The sequence below is a fragment of the Neoarius graeffei genome, chromosome 2 (assembly GCF_027579695.1).
Source record: "Neoarius graeffei isolate fNeoGra1 chromosome 2, fNeoGra1.pri, whole genome shotgun sequence".
NCBI classification, from domain to species: Eukaryota; Metazoa; Chordata; class Actinopteri; order Siluriformes; family Ariidae; genus Neoarius; species Neoarius graeffei.
In genome coordinates, this window is record NC_083570.1 from 118,745,930 (window position 1) to 118,766,078 (window position 20,149).

The 20,149-nt window shown below is 44.7% G+C and overlaps 1 protein-coding gene across 1 annotated transcript in view; it reads right to left on the reverse strand.

The window, feature by feature from the left end:
• Positions 1-20,149, reverse strand: part of LOC132870783 (uncharacterized) — a 74,356-nt gene that overhangs the window by 43,692 nt on the left and 10,515 nt on the right. The window contains exon 5 of the mRNA XM_060904645.1: positions 15,190-15,342. Coding sequence (XP_060760628.1) covers positions 15,190-15,342 — 153 coding nt within the window. The remainder of the gene's footprint in view (positions 1-15,189; positions 15,343-20,149) is intronic.

The window sequence follows — 20,149 nt, forward strand, 5'->3', positions numbered from 1 at the left end:
GTTTCTGCTTCCACAACTGGCAAAGCTGCACTCCACTCGGCCTTTCAGTATCTGTCATCTGTCAGGTCCTACAAGCTAACCAAGTTTGACAGGACTTCTTCAGCTTGACAGCTCCTTTTACTACTGATGTCCACCAATGGGTGCAGGGCTTGCCACCACAACAGGCACCAATAACCTTATGGCCACCTTTCCATACAGCTGCCTCAGCAATGAAGGTGCAGATCATGGCTCATTCTGACTCAATGCCCCCACCCTCCCATGGAATGCAGTAGAAGTTTTGCTGGAGGTGGCAGTTGAAAATCTCTTGTACAGGAGTCTCTGCCAATGTTCCCAGCCCATCCACACTATTCATCAGGGTGTACCAGGCCTATTCAGCATCCTTGCCTGTCATCTGATCCAACTCACCACCAGATAGTGATCAGTTGTCAGCACAGATCCTCTCTTCACCAGAGAGTCCAAGACATAGGGTCACAGACCTGATGACAACTACAAAAGCGATCATCGGCCTATGGCATAGGATGTCCTGGTGCCAAGTGCATTTATGAACACCCCTATGCTCAAACATAGTGTTCATTATGGACAAACTATGATTAGCACAGAAGTCCAATAATAAAACACCACTTGGGTTTAGGTGGGGCAGGCACTTCTTCTGAATCACCCCCTCCAGGTTTCACGGTCATTGCCCATGTGACCATTGAGGTCCTCCAGTAAAACAATAGAATCCCAAAATGGAGTACCTTCCAGCACCCCCCTGAGGAATCAAAGAAGGCTGATTGATTTGAACTGTTATTTGGTACATAAGCGCAAACAACAATCGGACCCTTTTCCCCCAAAATCGAAGGTGCAGGGATGTAACCCACTTGTTCACCAGGGAAAACTCCAGTGTATGAGTGCTGAACTGGGGAGATACAAGTATACCTACACCTTCCCACTGCTTCTCACCCAGGGTAACCCCAGAGTGGTATAGAGTCCAGGCCCTCTCCATGAGATTGGTTCTAGAAGCATAAGCCTAACTATATCTGGATGGTATTTCTTACCCTTACATACAAGCTGAGGCTGCTTCATCACCAGAGCAATAATATTTCATGTCCCTAAAACCAGTTTTGGCCACCAGGGATTAGGCCCCATGTCTAAAGGCCCAACCACCAGGCATTTGCCAACAAGCCCCCTCCCTTGACCTGGCTCCATTGTGAGGCCCTGTTCCAGACAAGGTTTTGTTCTTTCTTAAATGCCCCCTTCTTATAGATATCTTTTGAATAGCACTTAATCTGGCCCCTCACCTTTCACCAGTTTATCTAGGGAGACCCAACCAGGGGCAAATTGGCCCTGTCAACATAGCTCCTAGCAGCGCCGGCGATTGCTATAGGCGACCTAGGCAATTGCCTAGAGCACAAAGTGTGCCCAGGGGTGCCAAGGGTGACCAAAACCCCACCAAAAAGGAGGGATGGAGTTATTGAATGGAGATGTTACCAAGTGCATCAGTGGTGTACAGTGTTTTCAACCACTGTGCTGCCGAACTCTAGTACCGCGGAACACTAGTGTGCCGTGAGAGATCACCAAGTGTACCGTGGAAAATTATAGAATGACTGCATATTGTAAATATTGGCAATAGCGTTTTAGTTTCAGTCAACATTTTCTATTGGTGATGTGCCTTGAGATTTTTTCATTGAAAAAAGTACGCCCTGGCTCATGAAAGGTTGAAAACCTTTTTTACAACACCTCTGATGCGGCTGGGGATGTAGAAATACGCGCTCCTTACCTCTGCTGTAGTAATCACATCATGCATTTTTCAGTGGGAAATCACCGACCATACGGCGCCGTCATCCCCAACAGCATCAGAGGTGCATCTTTTCCAAGCATTTGCCATTTAATTACCACCAGGTAGAATAACAATCAAAAGCAAAATAAGAAGCCTCAATAATAAAGCCGACACTATAGCTCATATAGCTGCATCGCATTACATGCACATTCGCATTCTCAATTGTCCATATTAACAACTTGCTTGCTTGTCTTGCACAGCTAATTACTGCAGCGTTTTTTAAACTACTACCTTTTTTGATGCTGCACAGGACGCGATATCAAGAATCAATATTCTAAACCGGAAAATGCGAATAGCCTACTGTCAGATTATCGAGTGTTTATCGAGTAAATGAAGAAATCCAAACTCTCGGGTGCGCAAGGGTGCAAACGAAGGCTACAGGAAGAAACAAATAGAGCCAAGTATAGAAGTAAGCCTGATCTAATCTCTCATATCAACCATTATAGTGGCAAATTAATATTTTAGATGCCTGAATCAATGTCTGCCTAGCTAACTAGATGCAAACAGCAATAGACGGTGAGGTTTACTTGTGCAAACTGTCAAGAGTTGATGTAGTATGTATAATAATTTGTCTTTTGTCTCAGATGTAGGATATTTCAGATAAATGAACAGAGTTTTTGCCACTACATGCAGGCTACAGCATCTGAGGTTAGCTGTTGTCTGGCCAGTGGTTTGAAGCTTGGGCTAACCATCCAGCTAGCACGCTACATACTACTATGTTGTCAATACCTCCAGTACCTTAATACCATCTCTGCATTTTGCATTTGCCCAGCTTACAATCTTAGGAAATTATCAAAATTAGATTCACGTTAAAATACTGTAATTATAAATGGAATGTTTTTCAAGCAACGCAAAACAGCCCACACTTATTTGTGATAGTGATGTTACACTGCTTTATGATGTCAAATTATAGATGCACTCAGGCAATACTTGCAGACAAGAGGACCTGCAGGAACTGCACCTGATTCTGCAGATTCACCTGTCTCTGAATTAAGTAAGCAGCCTACAACTACTATTGCCATCATCATTTTTTACTATGTTTAACAATTATAAGGTAGTCTACAACTACTCTTGTCTTCATCATTACTATTGTTTTCCTATTATTATATTTAGCAATTATTAGAATATTTAGCATTTATTATAATATAATATAATATAATATAATATAATATAATATAATATAATATAATATAATATAATATAATATAATAAGAGTTTTTGCCCATTATATGGAGACATGTATTGAATTTGTGTGGTCATTTTACTTTGTGACACTTTATGTGAATAATGATAGCAATAATAACAATAATGAAAAAGATAAAAATGACTTCTTGTTTATTGTCCATGCACCGTACATTGTTTAATAGTAATAGAATAGAGTGATTAGATTAAAGTGTTATTTAGATGTTATTAGAGGGTTTTTTTTTTTTCTTGGGGGGGGGAGCGAGCGACAAAACTCAATCTCGCCTAGGGCAGCCAAAGACCTAGAGCCGGCCCTGGCTCCTAGGATCACTCAGGCATTCAAACCCATGAAGGGGTTCATATGTATGTAGAACATATTATCTGTTTATTTTGTTCACATGTATTATCTGTTAACACATCATCAGGTCTGTGTATTGTGATCATGATACATATTGTGTATCGTAGAAATGTCTTCAAGTATCATGATATATTTTTATCACATCACACAGCCCTAATACATACCTGTACACTACTGTTATTCATTGATGTGTGTAAGTTTCTTTATATAGGACAATGATCTGAGCAACTTTGACAAGGGCCTAATTGTGATGGCTAGATGACAGAGTCAGAGAATGTTCTAAATGGCAGGTCTTGTGTGTTGTTCCACAAGCACTAGCTCATGCACTGCTATTAAAATCAGCTCAGTAATGTTCTAAAGAACAAGTCTAGTAGACTGAGTGTATGAACACACACGTAACTTTTCATGGCCAGGAAACATAAAAAGAACTAAATAACATCTGATTAATTAATAATAAGTTACTCATTTAAAGACCCACTGACAGTCATTTCGTATTAATTTTTAAACAAACAATATATGACTCCAAAGATAAATTCTGGTTTTAATTCTTGGTTTAACTGTCCGTTTTAAACATCAGAAGCAATTTTAAATTTCGCACAGGGAGATTGACCTGGATATGAACTGGGCTCATTCAGAGATGCCGGAAGTGACGTCACATCAGTGTGTCGTTTTTGTTTACAAGTCACTATGTTGGTTCAGTTCTCACAAGTCTTGTGATATTGAGCTGTGGTTTTGTTGTGATTTCCTTGTGTGAAAAAGTTAAATGGCGTCTAACTGAAAAGGGATTGTATGTGTGGCTTACGGGTGTTCTAACACCACGTCGGAAGGAGTGAAACTCCATTCCTTTCCTTGGAAAAAACAGATATAGAAACAGATGACAGCAGACCCCCCGAAGGGGCGGTCAAAAAGCGAAAGTCCGGTGGTGCCTTTGCCAAAAGAGAACGAGCCAGGGTACGTGGCTATGTGTTGTTATTCAATACATGTATGTTGTTTAAAATTTGTTGTAACATCACAAATGCGTCTTATACCATTGCATATTACTTATCAATAGGCCAAAGCAGCTAATACCAGTAATGTACAACAACTGAAAGGCCAATACCTTGTTTCATATATTTAGTTAGGATAATATACATGATATATGTGTGGAGTGATAGATATAAGATGTCATCCGGCATGTTTTTTCCAATACCATTAAAGAAAAAAAAATTACAACAAATTCCTTTCATTACCCCCTCCTCCGTGTCTTATTATAGAAATCGAAATACTGACGGACTATAATATAATGCAACTTTCTTCAAATTAGACGCTCCAAGAAATAGAAGACTCAGAACCCAATGAACATGTGCCAGACCATGCAGAGGAGGTTATACCAAATATTGAATCTGAGGTTTGTCACAGACCATGCAGACATTGTTTTCAACTTCTACATGCCATGAAATTGTTCAAATGTTCTTTTGTCTCTTTATGTTATTCTTATTTTTGTATTAATATTTTGTTGTTAACATGTATGTTGTACATGAAAGTGTTAAATAAAATTGAATTGAATTGTTGTTTTGTGGGCGGCACGGTGGTGTAGTGGTTAGCGCTGTCGCCTCACAGCAAGAAGGTCCTGGGTTCGAGCCCCGGGGCCGGCGAGGGCCTTTCTGTGTGGAGTTTGCATGTTCTCCCCGTGTCCGCGTGGGTTTCCTCCGGGTGCTCCGGTTTCCCCCACAGTCCAAAGACATGCAGGTTAGGTTAACTGGTGACTCTAAATTGACCGTAGGTGTGAATGTGAGTGTGAATGGTTGTCTGTGTCTATGTGTCAGCCCTGTGATGACCTGGCGACTTGTCCAGGGTGTACCCCGCCTTTCGCCCGTAGTCAGCTGGGATAGGCTCCAGCTTGCCTGTGACCCTGTAGAAGGATAAAGCGGCTAGAGATAATGAGATGAGATGAGATGTTGTTTTGTGGCATCTCTATTGCCTCATCAAAATACTTTTGAATTATTTCACATGCATGTAGCTTGTGAATTATTTTGATATATTGGCTGTTATATTTCAGAATTGTAGAGACTTTTTCACAGAAACTGCAAGCCAAACAGACCCCAAAATTGGACGAAGAAATAAGAAGACCAGAGTCCATCTATCTGGAAAATCAAAATGTAAATTTAAATTCATGAATCTAAATTATATGGTTGTGATGTCATACCAAAAATATTTCTAAAAAGAATTACTTTGTGATTTAGATTACTTGTGATTTGTTTTCATGCAATCCAGAACGACAGACACTGATGTGACGTCACTCGCCCTAGCGGCAAAAACGGGCAAATGGCTCATGGCGCTTGTAGAAGCCAGGGCAAAAAGCACAAAATCGGCTCTGAAATTCTTGATTTTCTACAAAGACGACCCTTTATTCAAGTTGAGTTTTGGATATTTTATTTCACAATACAGCAATAAAACAATAAATATACATATTACGTGGTGTAAAAAGTTGTGTCAGTGGGTCTTTAAGTATTGTACTTTAAAACTGTAAGCGAGTGAAACATTCAGTGCTGTTAAAGAAAAATAACTCACACCTGAATGAGATGGGGGTGTTCAGATGAAATAGCTTTTCTAAACATTCCAGTGTGGCAGTACGCCCTCCATTCACAGTGGCCCCCCACACAGGAGACCCGAAGAAGTGTGCGATTGGGTGGGTGGAAGTACGGTATCTGGGCTTCCACTTGGGCAATGGGCAGGTGCGTCCCCAAATCAATAAGACAGCAGTGATTGCGGCCTGCCCGAGGCCCAAGACCAAAAAGGGGGTGAGGCAGTTCCTGGGGCTGGCTGGCTACTATCGTAGGTTTATACCTAATTATTCAGACGTCACCAGCCCGCTGACTGATCTGACTAAAAAGGGGGCACCGGATCCAGTCCAGCAATGCCAGCGGGCTTTTTCTAAGGTAAAGGCTGCACTGTGTGGGGGTCCACTGTTACACTCCCCTGACTTTTCTCTCCCCTTTGTTTTACAGACGGACGCATCGGACAGAGGGCTGGGGGCGGTTCTGTCCCAGGAGGAGGAGAAGGGGGAGGACCATCCAGTGCTGTACATCAGCCATAAGCTGTTGGTGCGCGAGGGCAGGTACAGCACCATAGAGAAGGAATGGCTCGCCATCAAGTGGGCAGTCCTCGCCCTCCGCTACGATCTGCTGGGGCGCCTTTTCACCCTCTGGTCAGACCATGCGTCCCTGCAGTGGCTCCACCACATGAAGGATGCCAATGCGTGGATCACCCATTGGTATCTGGCACTCCAGCCATTTAAGTTCGAGGTGGTCCACAGGCCGGGGGCACAGATGGTTGTGGCGGACTTCCTCTCCTCTCGGGGGGGGGGGGGAGTTGGCTGCAGGCCGGATGGCTGCCCAGCCTGAGTCGGGCGGTGGGGGTATGTGGCAGTTGGGGCGTGGTCAAGCATCGGTCTGTGAATGGAGGGCGGAGTCAGGGAAGGTAAGTGGCAGAATCACTGCACCTGATGGGAATTAACCTGTGTTTGTGTGTCTTCCCCAGTGACCATGCCCTATAAAGAGGAGAGGGAGAGCAGAGGAAGGGAGCTTCTCCCCAACCTGGATACTTGTGTGTGTGATTTAAGCTGAAAAGCTAAATAAAGAGTTTTTGAGAACTGAGTTCTGGCCTGCCGTGCTTCTGTGCGCCAACCACCTAGAACACTTGTTACAGTGGTGCCAAAACCCAGGAAGGAGCACAGGAGTGAACAGCCCCATGGAGTCCTCCCCCTTCAAGGACTTGATCTATGCCCTCGCCACAGCCCAACAGAGCCAGCACCAGGCGCTGGTTGTCCTCCGGAAAGAACAGAAGCAAAAGTTCGAGGCCCTGGTGTTGGCACAGCAGGAAGACCACCAGGCGTTCCGGCACCTACTCGCGTCGGTGGGGTCCGGCACCTCTACCGCCGCGGGCCCACCCCACCTCACCCTTACAAAGATGGACCCGCACGACGATCCTGAGGCCTTCCTCGCCCTTTTTGAGCAGGCAGCAGAGGCGTGGGGTTGGCCGGTGGAACAGCGCGCGTCGTGCCTCCTCCCCCTGCTCACGGGCGAGGTGCAGCTGGCCGCGCTACAGCTCCCCGCTGACAGCCGGCTGGTCTACACGGACCTCTGCAGGACCGTCCTCCAGCACGTGGGTCGCACTCTGGAGCAGCAGCGGCAGCGCTTCCGCGCACTGCGCCTGGAGGAGGTCGGCCGGCCGTTTGCGTTTGGCCAGCAACTCCGCGATGCCTGCCGCCGGTGGCTGAGGGCCGACAAGCACGATGCTGAGGAAATCATCAATCTGGTGGCACTGGAGCAGTTCCTCGCTCGACTTCCGGAAGGGACCGCGGAATGGGTCCAGTGCCATCGCCCGGCATCGCTGGATCAGGCCATTGAGCTGGCGGAGGACCATATGGCGGCCGTTCCAATGGCAGGACAGCATGTCTCCCCTCTCCCCTCCCCTCTCTCTCCCCTCCTGCTCCTCGCCCTCGCCCCATTCCCCCACCGTGGAGGCGGGGGCCGGCTCCACCCCAGCCGGCCCGCCACACCCGCGGTGTCCTACCGTTTCCTACTTCCGTGTCTGTGTCTTTCCCCCCTCAGGTGAGTGATATCCAGAACACTGGCACAGAGAGAGAGCCTGGGCCGGTGTGCTGGCACTGCGGGGAACCAGGCACCTCCAGCATCAGTGCTCGGCGATGGAGGTAGGTGCGGTGGTCCAGATCCCCAATGCGCCAGGAACCGCCCTCGATCCGGCCAGAGCATATCGCATACTGGTGAGTATCCAAGGGGATACGTATCAGACTTTGGTGGACTCCGGCTGTAATCAGACCTCAATCCTCCAAAGCCTGGTGCAAGACGAGGCATTGGGCAGAGCACAGTTGGTGAAGGTGTTGTGTGTGCACGGGGATGTTCACAACTACCCTTTAGTGTAAGTCCACATTCTGCTTCAAGGGGAGAAATTTAGAGTACAGGTGGCAGTTAATCCTCGCCTTACCCACTCTATAATTTTGGGGACTGATTGGCCAGGATTTCGGGATTTAATGACATTTAGTGAAGAGTGGGTCCTGCCGTAGTTCAGTGGGAGGAGGTCCCGGTGTGGCATTGGAAGGAGCAGCTGTCACAGAGCCGTCTACGTCATCACCGTGTCAGAGTGAGGAGCAGCAGGCTCCTCCTCCCTCTCTCGGGGAATCCCTCGCAGATTTTCCATTAGAGCAATCATGAGACGAGGCTCTGCGGCATGCGTTTGACCAAGTGAGAGTAATCGATGGTCAAACGCTCCAGCCAAATGCTGCCCCATTCTTCCCCTATTTTTCCATTATTAAGGATAGGTTATACTGGGTGACGCAGGACACTCAAACTAAGGAACAAGTAACCCAACTTTTGATCCCGAAGAGCCGCCGGGAATTGGTATTCCAGGCAGCTCACTTTAATCCCATGGCTGGACACTTCGGGCAGGATAAGACACTAGCCCAAATAATGGCCCGGTTCTATTGGCCAGGGATTCATGGCGATGTCCGTAGGTGGTGTACAGCATGCCGCGAATGCCAGTTAGTAAATCCAGCGGCCATTCCAAAAGCGCCTTTGCGCCCTCTACAATTAATTGACACCCCGTTCAAAAGAATTGGGATGGATCTCGTCGGGCCATTAGATCAGTCAACACGAGGGTATCGCTTTATTTTAGTTCTCGTGGACTATGCAAGGCGATACCCAGAAGCAGTGCTGCTCCGCAATATCTTCGCACGTAGTATTGCGGAAGTGCTCTTCCATGTCATCTCCCAAGTCGGAATCCCGAAAGAGATTCTGACTGATCAAGGCACTACGTTTATGTCACGCACACTGCGCGAACTGTATGGGTTATTGGGAATCAAGCCGATCCGCACCAGCGTTCATCACTCACAAACAGACAGTTTAGTCGAATGGTTTAATCGCACCTCAAAAATATAATTAAAAAATTTGTAAGCGAGGATGCACGTAACTGGGATAAATGGCTCGAGCCCCTGCTTTTCTCAGTGCGAGAGGTCCCACGGGGTTCTCCCCATTCGAATTATTATATGGGCGTAAGCCGCGTGGCATCCTAGATGTGCTGCGGGAAAATTGGGAGGAGGGACCTTCCCCGAGCAAAAATCAAATTCAATACGTTATTGACCTGCACGCAAAACTCCACACACTCACACACCTAACCCAGGAGAATTTGCGGCAGCCTCAAGAACGTCAAGTCCCCCTGTACAACAGGGGCGCGTGCCTTAGGGAATTCACACCGGGAGACAAAGTACTCATGTTATTGCCCACGTCGAGCTCTAAATTAATCGCCAGGTGGCAAGGACCCTTTCAGGTCACACGGCGAGTCGGGGACGTCGACTATGAGGTGAGGCGAACAGACAGGGGTGGGGCATTACAGGTATACCACCTTAATCTATTAAAACGTTGGAGTGAGGAGGTCCCCGTGGTGCTGGTGTCAGTGGTTCCAGAAAAGGCAGAGCTGGGGCCGGAGGTTCAAAAGGGAAAATTGGCATCACCCACCGCTCTGGTCCCCTGTGGAGCCCACCTCTCCCCGACCCAGCTCACGGTGGTTGCCCAGTTGCAAACAGAATTTTCTGATGTGTTCTCGCCACAGCCCAGCCGCACCCACCTCATAGAACACCACATTGAGACACCCCCGGGGGTGGTAGTGCGCAGCCACCCTTACAGACTGCCCGAACACAAGAAAAAGGTGGTTCAGGAAGAACTCGAGGCCATGCTCGAAATGGGCATCATCGAGGAGTCCCACAGTGACTGGAGCAGTCCGGTGGCCTTGGTTCCCAAGGCCGACGGGTCGGTCCGGTTCTGTGTGGACTATAGAAAAGTCAACGTGGTGTCTAAATTTGATGCGTACCCAATGCCTCGTATTGACGAGTTGCTCGATCGACTAGGCACGGCTCATTTTTATTCGACACTGGATTTGACAAAGGGATATTGGCAGATCCCCTTGACTCCACTATCCCTTGAGAAAATGGCCTTTTCCACACCGTTTGGCTTGCACCAGTTCGTCACACTTCCGTTTGGATTGTTTGGGGTGCCTGCTACGTTCCAGCGGCTGATGGATAGGGTCCTCCACCCCCACGCCACCTATGTGGCCGCATACCTAGACAACATTATTATTTATAGTAATGACTGGCCACGGCACCTAAAACACCCGAGGGCAATCCTGGGGTTGCTGAGGCGAGCGGGGCTCACAGCCAACCCGAAGAAGTGTGCGATTGGGTGGGTGGAAGTACGGTATCTGGGCTTCCACTTGGGCAATGGGAAGGTGGGTCCCCAAATCAATAAGACAGCAGCGATCGCGGCCTGCCCGAGGCCCAAGACCAAAAAGGGGGTGAGGCAGTTCCTGGGGCTGGCTGGCTACTATCGTAGGTTTATACCTAATTATTCGGACGTCACCAGCCCACTGACTGATCTGACTAAAAAGGGGGCACCGGATCCGGTCCAGTGGACGGAGCAACGCCAGCGAGGTTTTTCTAAGGTAAAGGCTGTATTGTGTGGGGGTCCACTGTTACACTCCCCTGACTTTTCTCTCCCCTTTGTTTTACAGACGGATGCATCAGACAGAGGGCTGGGGGCGGTTCTGTCCCAGGAGGTGGAGGGGGAGGACCATCCAGTGCTGTACATCAGCCGTAAGCTGTCGGTGCGCGAGGGCAGGTACAGCACCATAGAGAAGGAATGCCTTGCCATCAAGTGGCCGGTCCTCGCCCTCAGCTATGATCTGCTGGGGAGCCTTTTCACCCTCTGGTCGGACCATGCATCCCTGCAGTGGCTCCACTGCATGAAGGATGCCAACGCGCGGATCACCCGTTGGTATCTGGCACTCAAGCCGTTTAAGTTCGAGGTGGTCCACAGGCCGGGGGCGCAGATGGTTGTGGCGGACTTCCTCTCCTGTCAAGGGGGGGGGGGGGGGGGGAGTAGGCTGCAGGCTAGACGGCTGCCCAGCCTGAGTCGGGCGGTGGGGGTATGTGGCAGTGGGGGCGTGGTCAATCGTCGGTCTGTGAATGGAGGGCGGAGTCAGGGAAGGTAAGTGGCAGAATCACTGCACCTGATGGGAATTAACCTGTGTTTGTGTGTCTTCCCCAGTGACCGTGCCCTATAAAGAGGAGAGGGAGAGCGGAGGAAGGGAGCTTCTCCCCAACCTGGATACTTGTGTGTGTGATTTAAGCTGAAAAGCTAAATAAAGAGTTTTTGAGAACTCAGTTCTGGCGAGCAGTGCTTCTGAGCTCCACCCACCTAGAACACTTGTTACATCCAGCTTGTGGTCAGAGAGGAGGTGACACAGATGTAGATGAGTGTAAAGCACAATAGCTCATTGTCAGTATGTGGTTTTGTTGACTGAAACAGAAGTGTGACAGTTTACACATCCGAAATGTAAGCCATCATCAGATCAAGAGATAATGTGAAATTTCCACTGTGTACTTCAGTGTGTGTGGGTTTTTTTTTAAAGTAAAACACAAATAGCAGTGTACTATAACAATTCACAACCTGTTTAACACACAGACAAAGCAAGAAGACTTATCTAGACTTACGCACATCTTAGTGTAGAAAAACAACAGCAATTTACTCATGTGTTCTGTAAATAACATTATCCTGTATTTCTGATATTTAACCAAAACTGAAAATTTATTTTGATGTAATATTTTTAATCCATGCCAATGTTAGCATCATCAATAGTTTCAGGCGACAGGTGGATGAGTTGAAAATATCAGTCATATCACCACCTGTAGCCAGTGTAAAGATACTTGTTAGCCTGGATTAAGTCAGATGAAAAAGAGCTATCTTCAAGTCAGTATGGACAGTGGAGAAACTGGATATCTGTGTGAACATCAAGAAAAAGGACTATCCACATCTGGGAAATGATTTCAGCAGCAAATCATCAGATGATTTTAATGATGGAATTGGCAGTGCTTTGCAAGTGCAAAGGTGGGAAGGTAGGAAAAAGGGTTTGTCAGTGATCTGGTGCTGATGTGGAAAGTGTGCCAAGCGGAAAACTGACACTGAATGTGTTTGTTGTAAAGAGCACAAACTTATGTGATATAATGCAGGGACAGTCACAGGATTGTTTGATGGATGAACCTAGTTTGGAAACCTTGTTATGTCACACACAGGTCTGCATTGGAAATGGACTCAATACAGAGCATGATAGCCTGTGTGTAGCATGTAGCATGATTGCATGGTAGCCTGATGTGAGAGGGACAGCACCAGATGGAGAACTCCTCAATCAGTAAGCAGCCGATTATATACAGAAACTCAGTGTGCGCATGTTTATGTATATGTGTGTGTCCATCCTAGCTATAAAGTCTATTTATTTATGGCATTTGTTAATGCAGATATAGACATGAATTGTGCCACAATAATGTATATGGTCTAAATATAGGCGAGTTACAGCTTGAAGCCGAGTGTGAGTTTATAGTGGAGCCGAGCAAAGTGTGGCAGACCAGACAATTACAACCCCGATTCCAAAAAAGTTGGGACAAAGTACAAATTGTAAATAAAAACGGAATGCAGTGATGTGGAAGTTTCAAAATTCCATATTTTATTCAGAATAGAACATAGATGACATATCAAATGTTTAAACTGAGAAAATGTATCATTTAAAGAGAAAAATTAGGTGATTTTAAATTTCATGACAACAACACATCTCAAAAAAGTTGGGACAAGGCCATGTTTACCACTGTGAGACATCCCCTTTTCTCTTTACAACAGTCTGTAAACGTCTGGGGACTGAGGAGACAAGTTGCTCAAGTTTAGGGATAGGAATGTTAACCCATTCTTGTCTAATGTAGGATTCTAGTGGCTCAACTGTCATAGGTCTTTTTTGTCGTATCTTCCATTTTATGATGCGCCAAATGTTTTCTATGGGTGAAAGATCTGGACTGCAGGCTGGCCAGTTCAGTACCTGGACCCTTCATCTAGCCAGCCATGATGCTGTAATTGATGCAGTATGTGGTTTGGCATTGTCATGTTGGAAAATGCAAGGTCTTCCCTGAAAGAGACGTCATCTGGATGGGAGCATATGTTGCTCTAGAACCTGGATATACCTTTCAGCATTGATGGTGTCTTTCCAGATGCGTAAGCTGCCCATGCCACACACACTAATGCAACCCCATACCATCAGAGATGCAGGCTTCTGAACTGAGCGCTGATAACAACTTAGGTCGTCCTTCTCCTCTTTAGTCCGAATGACACGGCGTCCCTGATTTCCATGAAGAACATCAAATTTTGATTCGTCTGACCACAGAACAGTTTTCCACTTTGTCACAGTCCATTTTAAATGAGCCTTGGCCCAGAGAAGACGTCTGCGCTTCTGGATCATGTTTAGATATGGCTTCTTCTTTGAACTATAGAGTTTTAGCTGGCAACAGCAGATGGCACAGTGAATTGTGTTCACAGATAATGTTCTCTGGAAATATTCCTGAGCTCATTTTGTGATTTCCAATACAGAAGCATGCCTGTATGTGATGCAGTGCCGTCTAAGGGCCCGAAGATCACGGGCACCCAGTATGGTTTTCCGGCCTTGACCCTTACACACAGAGATTCTTCCAGATTCTCTGAATCTTTTGATGATATTATGCACTGTAGATGATGATATGTTCAAACTCTTTGCAATTTTACACTGTCGAACTCCTTTCTGATATTGCTCCACTATTTGTCGGTGCAGAATTAGGGGGATTGGTGATCCTCTTCCCATCTTTACTTCTGAGAGCCGCTGCCACTCCAAGATGCTCTTTTTATACCCAGTCATGTTAATGACCTATTGCCAATTGATCTAATGAGTTGCGATTTGGTCCTCCAGCTGTTCCTTTTTTGTACATTTAACTTTTCCAGCCTCTTATTGCCCCTGTCCCAACTTTTTTGAGATGTGTTGCTGTCATGAAATTTCAAATGAGCCAATATTTGGCATGAAATTTCAAAATGTCTCACTTTCGACATTTGATATGTTGTCTATGTTCTATCGTGAATACAATATCAGTTTTTGAGATTTGTAAATTATTGAATTCCGTTTTTATTTACAATTTTTACTTTGTCCCAGCTTTTTTGGAATCGGGGTTGTACATTTGTATCTTTATTTACAGAAGGGTTTTTTTTATCCAGTACTTTTTAAGTAGCTTTTTTTTTTAAATAATGTGGGATTATTTACGAACCCATTTTACACTCATCTGGAGCTCTGCTTTTAGGCAGTGCCTAAATATATATATATATATATATATATATATATATATATATATATATATATATATATATATATATATATATATTTTATCTCTGAACGTCTGTACTATTCAAGCTCATCAGCTTGCATGGCCTGAATCCCTTTTCCGTAGATGGTGTTGGAATATTGTTGGCACAGCATCTAGTTTGAGTCTAACGTGACCTGCGTAGCCCAAGAGCTCAGCCTGGAGATTCCTTTCAAAACAATTGGACTCAAAATGGTCCTCACAAACAGAATTTCTGCCAAAGGAGACTTTCTAAAGTGTGACCTGTTCCCAAGTTGTGGAACCACTGTTTAGCAAGTCGTTTACATCGCTCGGGTGTCGGCAATGAAATCTGAAAAAAAAAATGTTTTCCCTTATCATGTTTATTATTTTTGTTACCACAGGCTTTGCACCCTGCTATTTTTCAACCATGTTTTGTACATCCAGCTACATTGTGGTGTCAGGAGCAGCAAGCCAATCAAGATACAGGAAACCCATCAATGAGACTACATTATGCTGACCTTTGACACCACCCACATTTTAAGTTTGTAACAACAAATTATAACTTTCCATGCTTCTCACACATGTGATTTCGTGTGAAAAGCATACTAGACCTCTCACCTGGAGTACTGATATCTGAAGATCCTTGATGATCTTCGACACTGGTGTTGTGAATGTTGTTTTGAAAAGCTCCATTTTCACCGTGAATCTCTCCGGTGCTGGTTGTTCTTGTCTGAGTCGTCTGTGTGGGTGTGTTCCCCTCACTGATGCTCTCTGTAGGGATGTAACTAAATGTGAATGCATTATTACATTACAACCACAATTCCAAAAAAGTTGGGACACTGTGCAAACTGTAAATAAAAAAACAGAATGTGAAGATTTGCAAATCATGGAAACCCTAAATTTCATTGAAAATAGGACAAAGACAACATATCAAATGTTGAAACTGAGAAATTTAATTGTTTTTTGAAAAATGTATGCTCATTTTGAATTTGATGTCAGCAGCACATTTCAGAAAAGTTGAGACAGGGCAACAAAAGACTTAAAAAGCTGTGTAATGCTTAAAAAAATAGGTTAATTGTCAACAGGTCAGTAAGATGATTGGGTATAAAAAGAGCATCTTAAAGAGACAGAGTCTCTCAGAAGTAAAGATGGGGAGGGGTTCACCGCTCTGTGAAAGACTGTGTGGGCAAACAGTGCAACAATTTAAGAATAACGTTCCTCAGTGTAAAACTGGAAAGAATTTGGGGGTCACATCATCTATGGTCCATAATATAATTAGAAGATTCAGAGAATGTGGAGAAATCTCTGTATGCAAGCGACAAGGCTGAAAACTGACATTGGATGCCTGTGATCTTCAGGCCCTCAGGAGACACTGCATTAAAAGCAGATATGTGTCTGCAGTAGAAATCACTGTAGGGGCTCAGGAACACTTCATTAAACCATTGCCTGTGAAAACACTTCATTACTGCATCCACAAATGCAAGTTAAAACCAGATATAAACAATATCCAGAAACCCCGCCCCCTTCTCTGGGCCCGAGCTCTTTTATGATGGACTGAGGCGAAGTGGAAAACTGTCCTGAGGTCTCACAAATCAAAAGTAGAAACTCTTTTTAGAAATCATGAACACTATGTCCTCCAGGCTAAAGAGGAGAGGAACCATCCAGCTTGTTATCAGTTCACAGCTCAAAAGCCAGCATCTGTGATGGTATGAGGGGGCATTAGTGCACATGACATGGATAGTATGTACATTTGGGAAGGCATCATTAATGCTGAATGATATATACATGTTTCAGAGCAATATGATGCCATCCAGACAGAATCTTTTTCAGGGAAGGCCTTCTTTCTTTCAGCAAGACAATGCCAAACCACTTCCTGCACATAATAAAACTGCATGGCTCCATAGTAAAAGAGTCCAGGTGCTAAACTGGCCTGCTGCAGTCCAGAGCTGTCTCCCATTTAAAACATTTGGTGCATTATGAAGCACCAAATATGACAAAGGTGACCCCGAACTGTTGAGCAACTGAAATTGTTTGTCAGGCAAGAATAGCACAACATTTCTCTTTCAAAACTACAGCAATTGGTCTCTTCAGTTCCCCAATGTTTACAGAGTGTTGGTAAAAGTAGAGGTGATGCAACACAGTGGTAAACACGTCCCTGTCCCAACTTTTCTGAAACGTGTTGCTGACATCAAATTCAATGTGAGCATACAGTGGTGCTTGAAAGTTTATGAACCCTTTAGAATTTTCTATATTTCTCCATAAATATGACCTAAAACATCATCAGATTTTCACACAAGTCCTAAAAGTAGATAAAGAGAATGCAGTTAAACAAATGAGACAAACATATTATACTGAGTCATTTATTTATTAAGGAAAATGATCCAATATGACAGATCTGTGAGTGGCAAAAGTATGTGAACTTTTGCTTTCAGTATCTGGTGTGACTCCTTTGTGCAGCAATAACTGCAAGTAACCTTTTGCGGTAACTGTTGATCAGTCCTGCACACTGGCTTGGAGGAATTTTAGCCCATTCCTCTGTACAGAACAGCTTCAACTCTGGGATGTTGGTGGGTTTCCTCACATGAACTGATCGCTTCAGGTCCTTCCACAACATTTGTTTAACTGGGTTCTCTTTATCTACTTTTAGGACTTGTGTGAAAATCTGATGATGCTTTAGGTCATATTTCTGCAGAAATATAGAAAATTCTAAAGGGTTCACAAACTTTCAAGCACCACTGGAGATAAAGAGAACCCATTTAAACAAATGAGACAAAAATGTTATACTTATATATATTTATATATAATATTACATAAATATTATATTGGTCATTTATTTATTGAGGAAAGTGATCCAATATTACATATCTGTGAGTGGCAAAAGTATGTGAACCTCTAGGATTAGCAGTTAATTTGAAGGTGAAATAGGAGTCAGGTGTTTTCAATCAATGGGATGACAATCAGGTGTGAGTGGGCACCCTCTTTTATTTAAAGAACAGGGATCTATCAAAGTCTCATCTTCACAACACATGTTTGTGGAAGTGTATCATGGTACGAACAATGGAGATTTCTGAGGACCTCAGAAAAAGCATTGTTGATGCTTATCAGGCTGGAAAAGGTTACAAAACCATCTCTAAAGAGTTGGACTCCACCAATCCACAGTCAGACAGATTGTGTACAAATGGAGGAAATTCAAGGCTGTTGTTACCCTCCCCAGGAGTGGTCGACCAACAAAAATCACTCCAAGACCAAGGCATGTAATAGTCGGCGAAGTCACAAAGGACTCCATGGTAACTTCTAAGCAACTGAAGGCCTCTCTCACATTGGCTAATGTTAATGTTCATGAGTCCACCAGCAGGAGAACACTGAACAACAGTGTTGTGCATGGCAGGGTTGCAAGGAGAAAGCCACTGCTCTCTAAAAAGAATATTGCTGCTCATCTGCAGCTTGCTAAAGATCATGTGGACAAGCCAGAAGGCTATTGGAAAAATGTTTTGTGGACGGATGAGACCAAAATAGAACTTTCTGGTTTACATAAGAAGCGTTGTGTTTGGAGAAAGGAAAACACTGCATTCCAGCATAAGAACCTTATTCCATCTGTGAAACATGGTTGTGGTAGTATCATGGTTTGGGCCTGTTTTGCTGCATCTGGACCAGGTTGGCTTTCCGTCATTGATGGAACAATGAATCCTGAATTATACCAGCGAATTCCAAAGGAAAATGTCAGGACATCTGTCCATGAACTGAATCTCAAGAGAAGGTGGGTCATGCAGCAAGACAATGACCCTAAGCACACAAGTCATTCTACAGTACCAAAGAATGGTTAAAGAAGAATAAAGTTAATGTTTTGGAATGGCTAAGTCAAAGTCCTGACCTTAATCCAATCGAAATGTTGTGGAAGGACCTGAAGCAAGCAGTTCATGTGAGGAAACCTACTAACATCCCAGAGTTGAAGCTGTTCTGTACAGAGGAATGGGCTAAAATTCCTCCAAGTCGGTGTGCAGCACTGATCAACAGTTACCGCAAACGTTTATTTGCAGTTGTTGCTGCACAAGGGGGTCACACCAGATACTGAAAGCAAAGGTTCACATACTTTTGCCACTCACAGATATGTAATATTGGATCATTTTCCTCAATAAATAAATGACCAAGTATAATATTTTTGTCTCATTTCATTAACTGGGTTCTCTTTATCTACTTTTAGGACTTGTGTGAAAATCCGATGATGTTTTAGGTCATATTTATGCAGAAAAATAGAAAATTCTAAAGGATTCACAAACTTTCAAGCACCACTGTATATTTTTTAAAAAACAATAAAAAATTCAGGGCAGCACGGTGGTGTAGTGGTTAGCGCTGTCGCCTCACAGCAAGAAGGTCCAGTTTCGAGCCCCGTGGCCAACGAGGGCCTTTCTGTGCGGAGTTTGCATGTTCTCCCCGTGTCCGCGTGGGTTTCCTCTGGGTGCTCCGGTTTCCCCAACAGTCCAAAGACATGCAGGTTAGGTTAACTGGTGACTCTAAATTGACCGTAGGTGTGAATGTGAATGGTTGTCTGTGTCTATGTGTTGGCCCTGTGATGACCTGGCGACTTGTCCAGGGTGTACCCCGCCTTTCGCCCGTAGTCAGCTGGGATAGGCTCCAGCTTGCCTGCGACCCTGTAGAAGGATAAAGCGGCTAGAGATAATGAGATGAGATAAAAAATTCATTTTCAGTATTTGATATGTTGTCTTTGTACCATTTTCATTGAAATATATTAGAGTTTCCATGACTGCAAATTATCACATTCTGCTTTTATTTATGTTTTACACTTTGTTCCAAATTTTTTGGAGTTGGCGTTGTACATTTCATACAGGCATTTAGCAGACGCTATTATCCAGAGCAATGAACAACACACCCAGAGTAGCCTTGGGTGCTTTTGGGGGTTACGGTGTCTTGCTCAAGGGCATTTCCACCATTCCTGCTGGCCCAGGGAATCGAACATGTAACCATTTGGTCCCAAATCTAATTCTCTAACATTGTTGATTTTTCTAACGTGTAATCTATAATTATTGAGATTTAACAGACTATGTGCTCTGAACAGTCGGAATCCCGAAAGAGATTCTGACTGATCAAGGCACTACGTTTATGTCACGCACACTGCGCGAACTGTATGGGTTATTGGGAATCAAGCCGATCCGCACCAGCGTTTATCACCCACAAATGGACAGTTTAGTCGAACGGTTTAATTGCACCTCAAAAATATAATTAAAAAATTTGTAAGCGAGGACGCACATAACTGGGATAAATGGCTCGAGCCCCTGCTTTTCTCAGTGCAAGAGGTCCCACAGGGTTCTCCCCATTTGAATTATTATATGGGCGTAAGCCGCGTGACATCCTAGATGTGCTGCAGGAAAATTGGGAGGAGGGACCTTCCCCGAGCAAAAATCAAATTCAATACGTTATTGACCTGCACGCAAAACTCCACACACTCACACACCTAACCCAGGAGAATTTGCGGCAGGCTCAAGAACGTCAAGTTCGCCTGTACAACAGGGGCACGCGCCTTAGGGAATTCACACCGGGAGAAGAAGTACTCATGTTATTG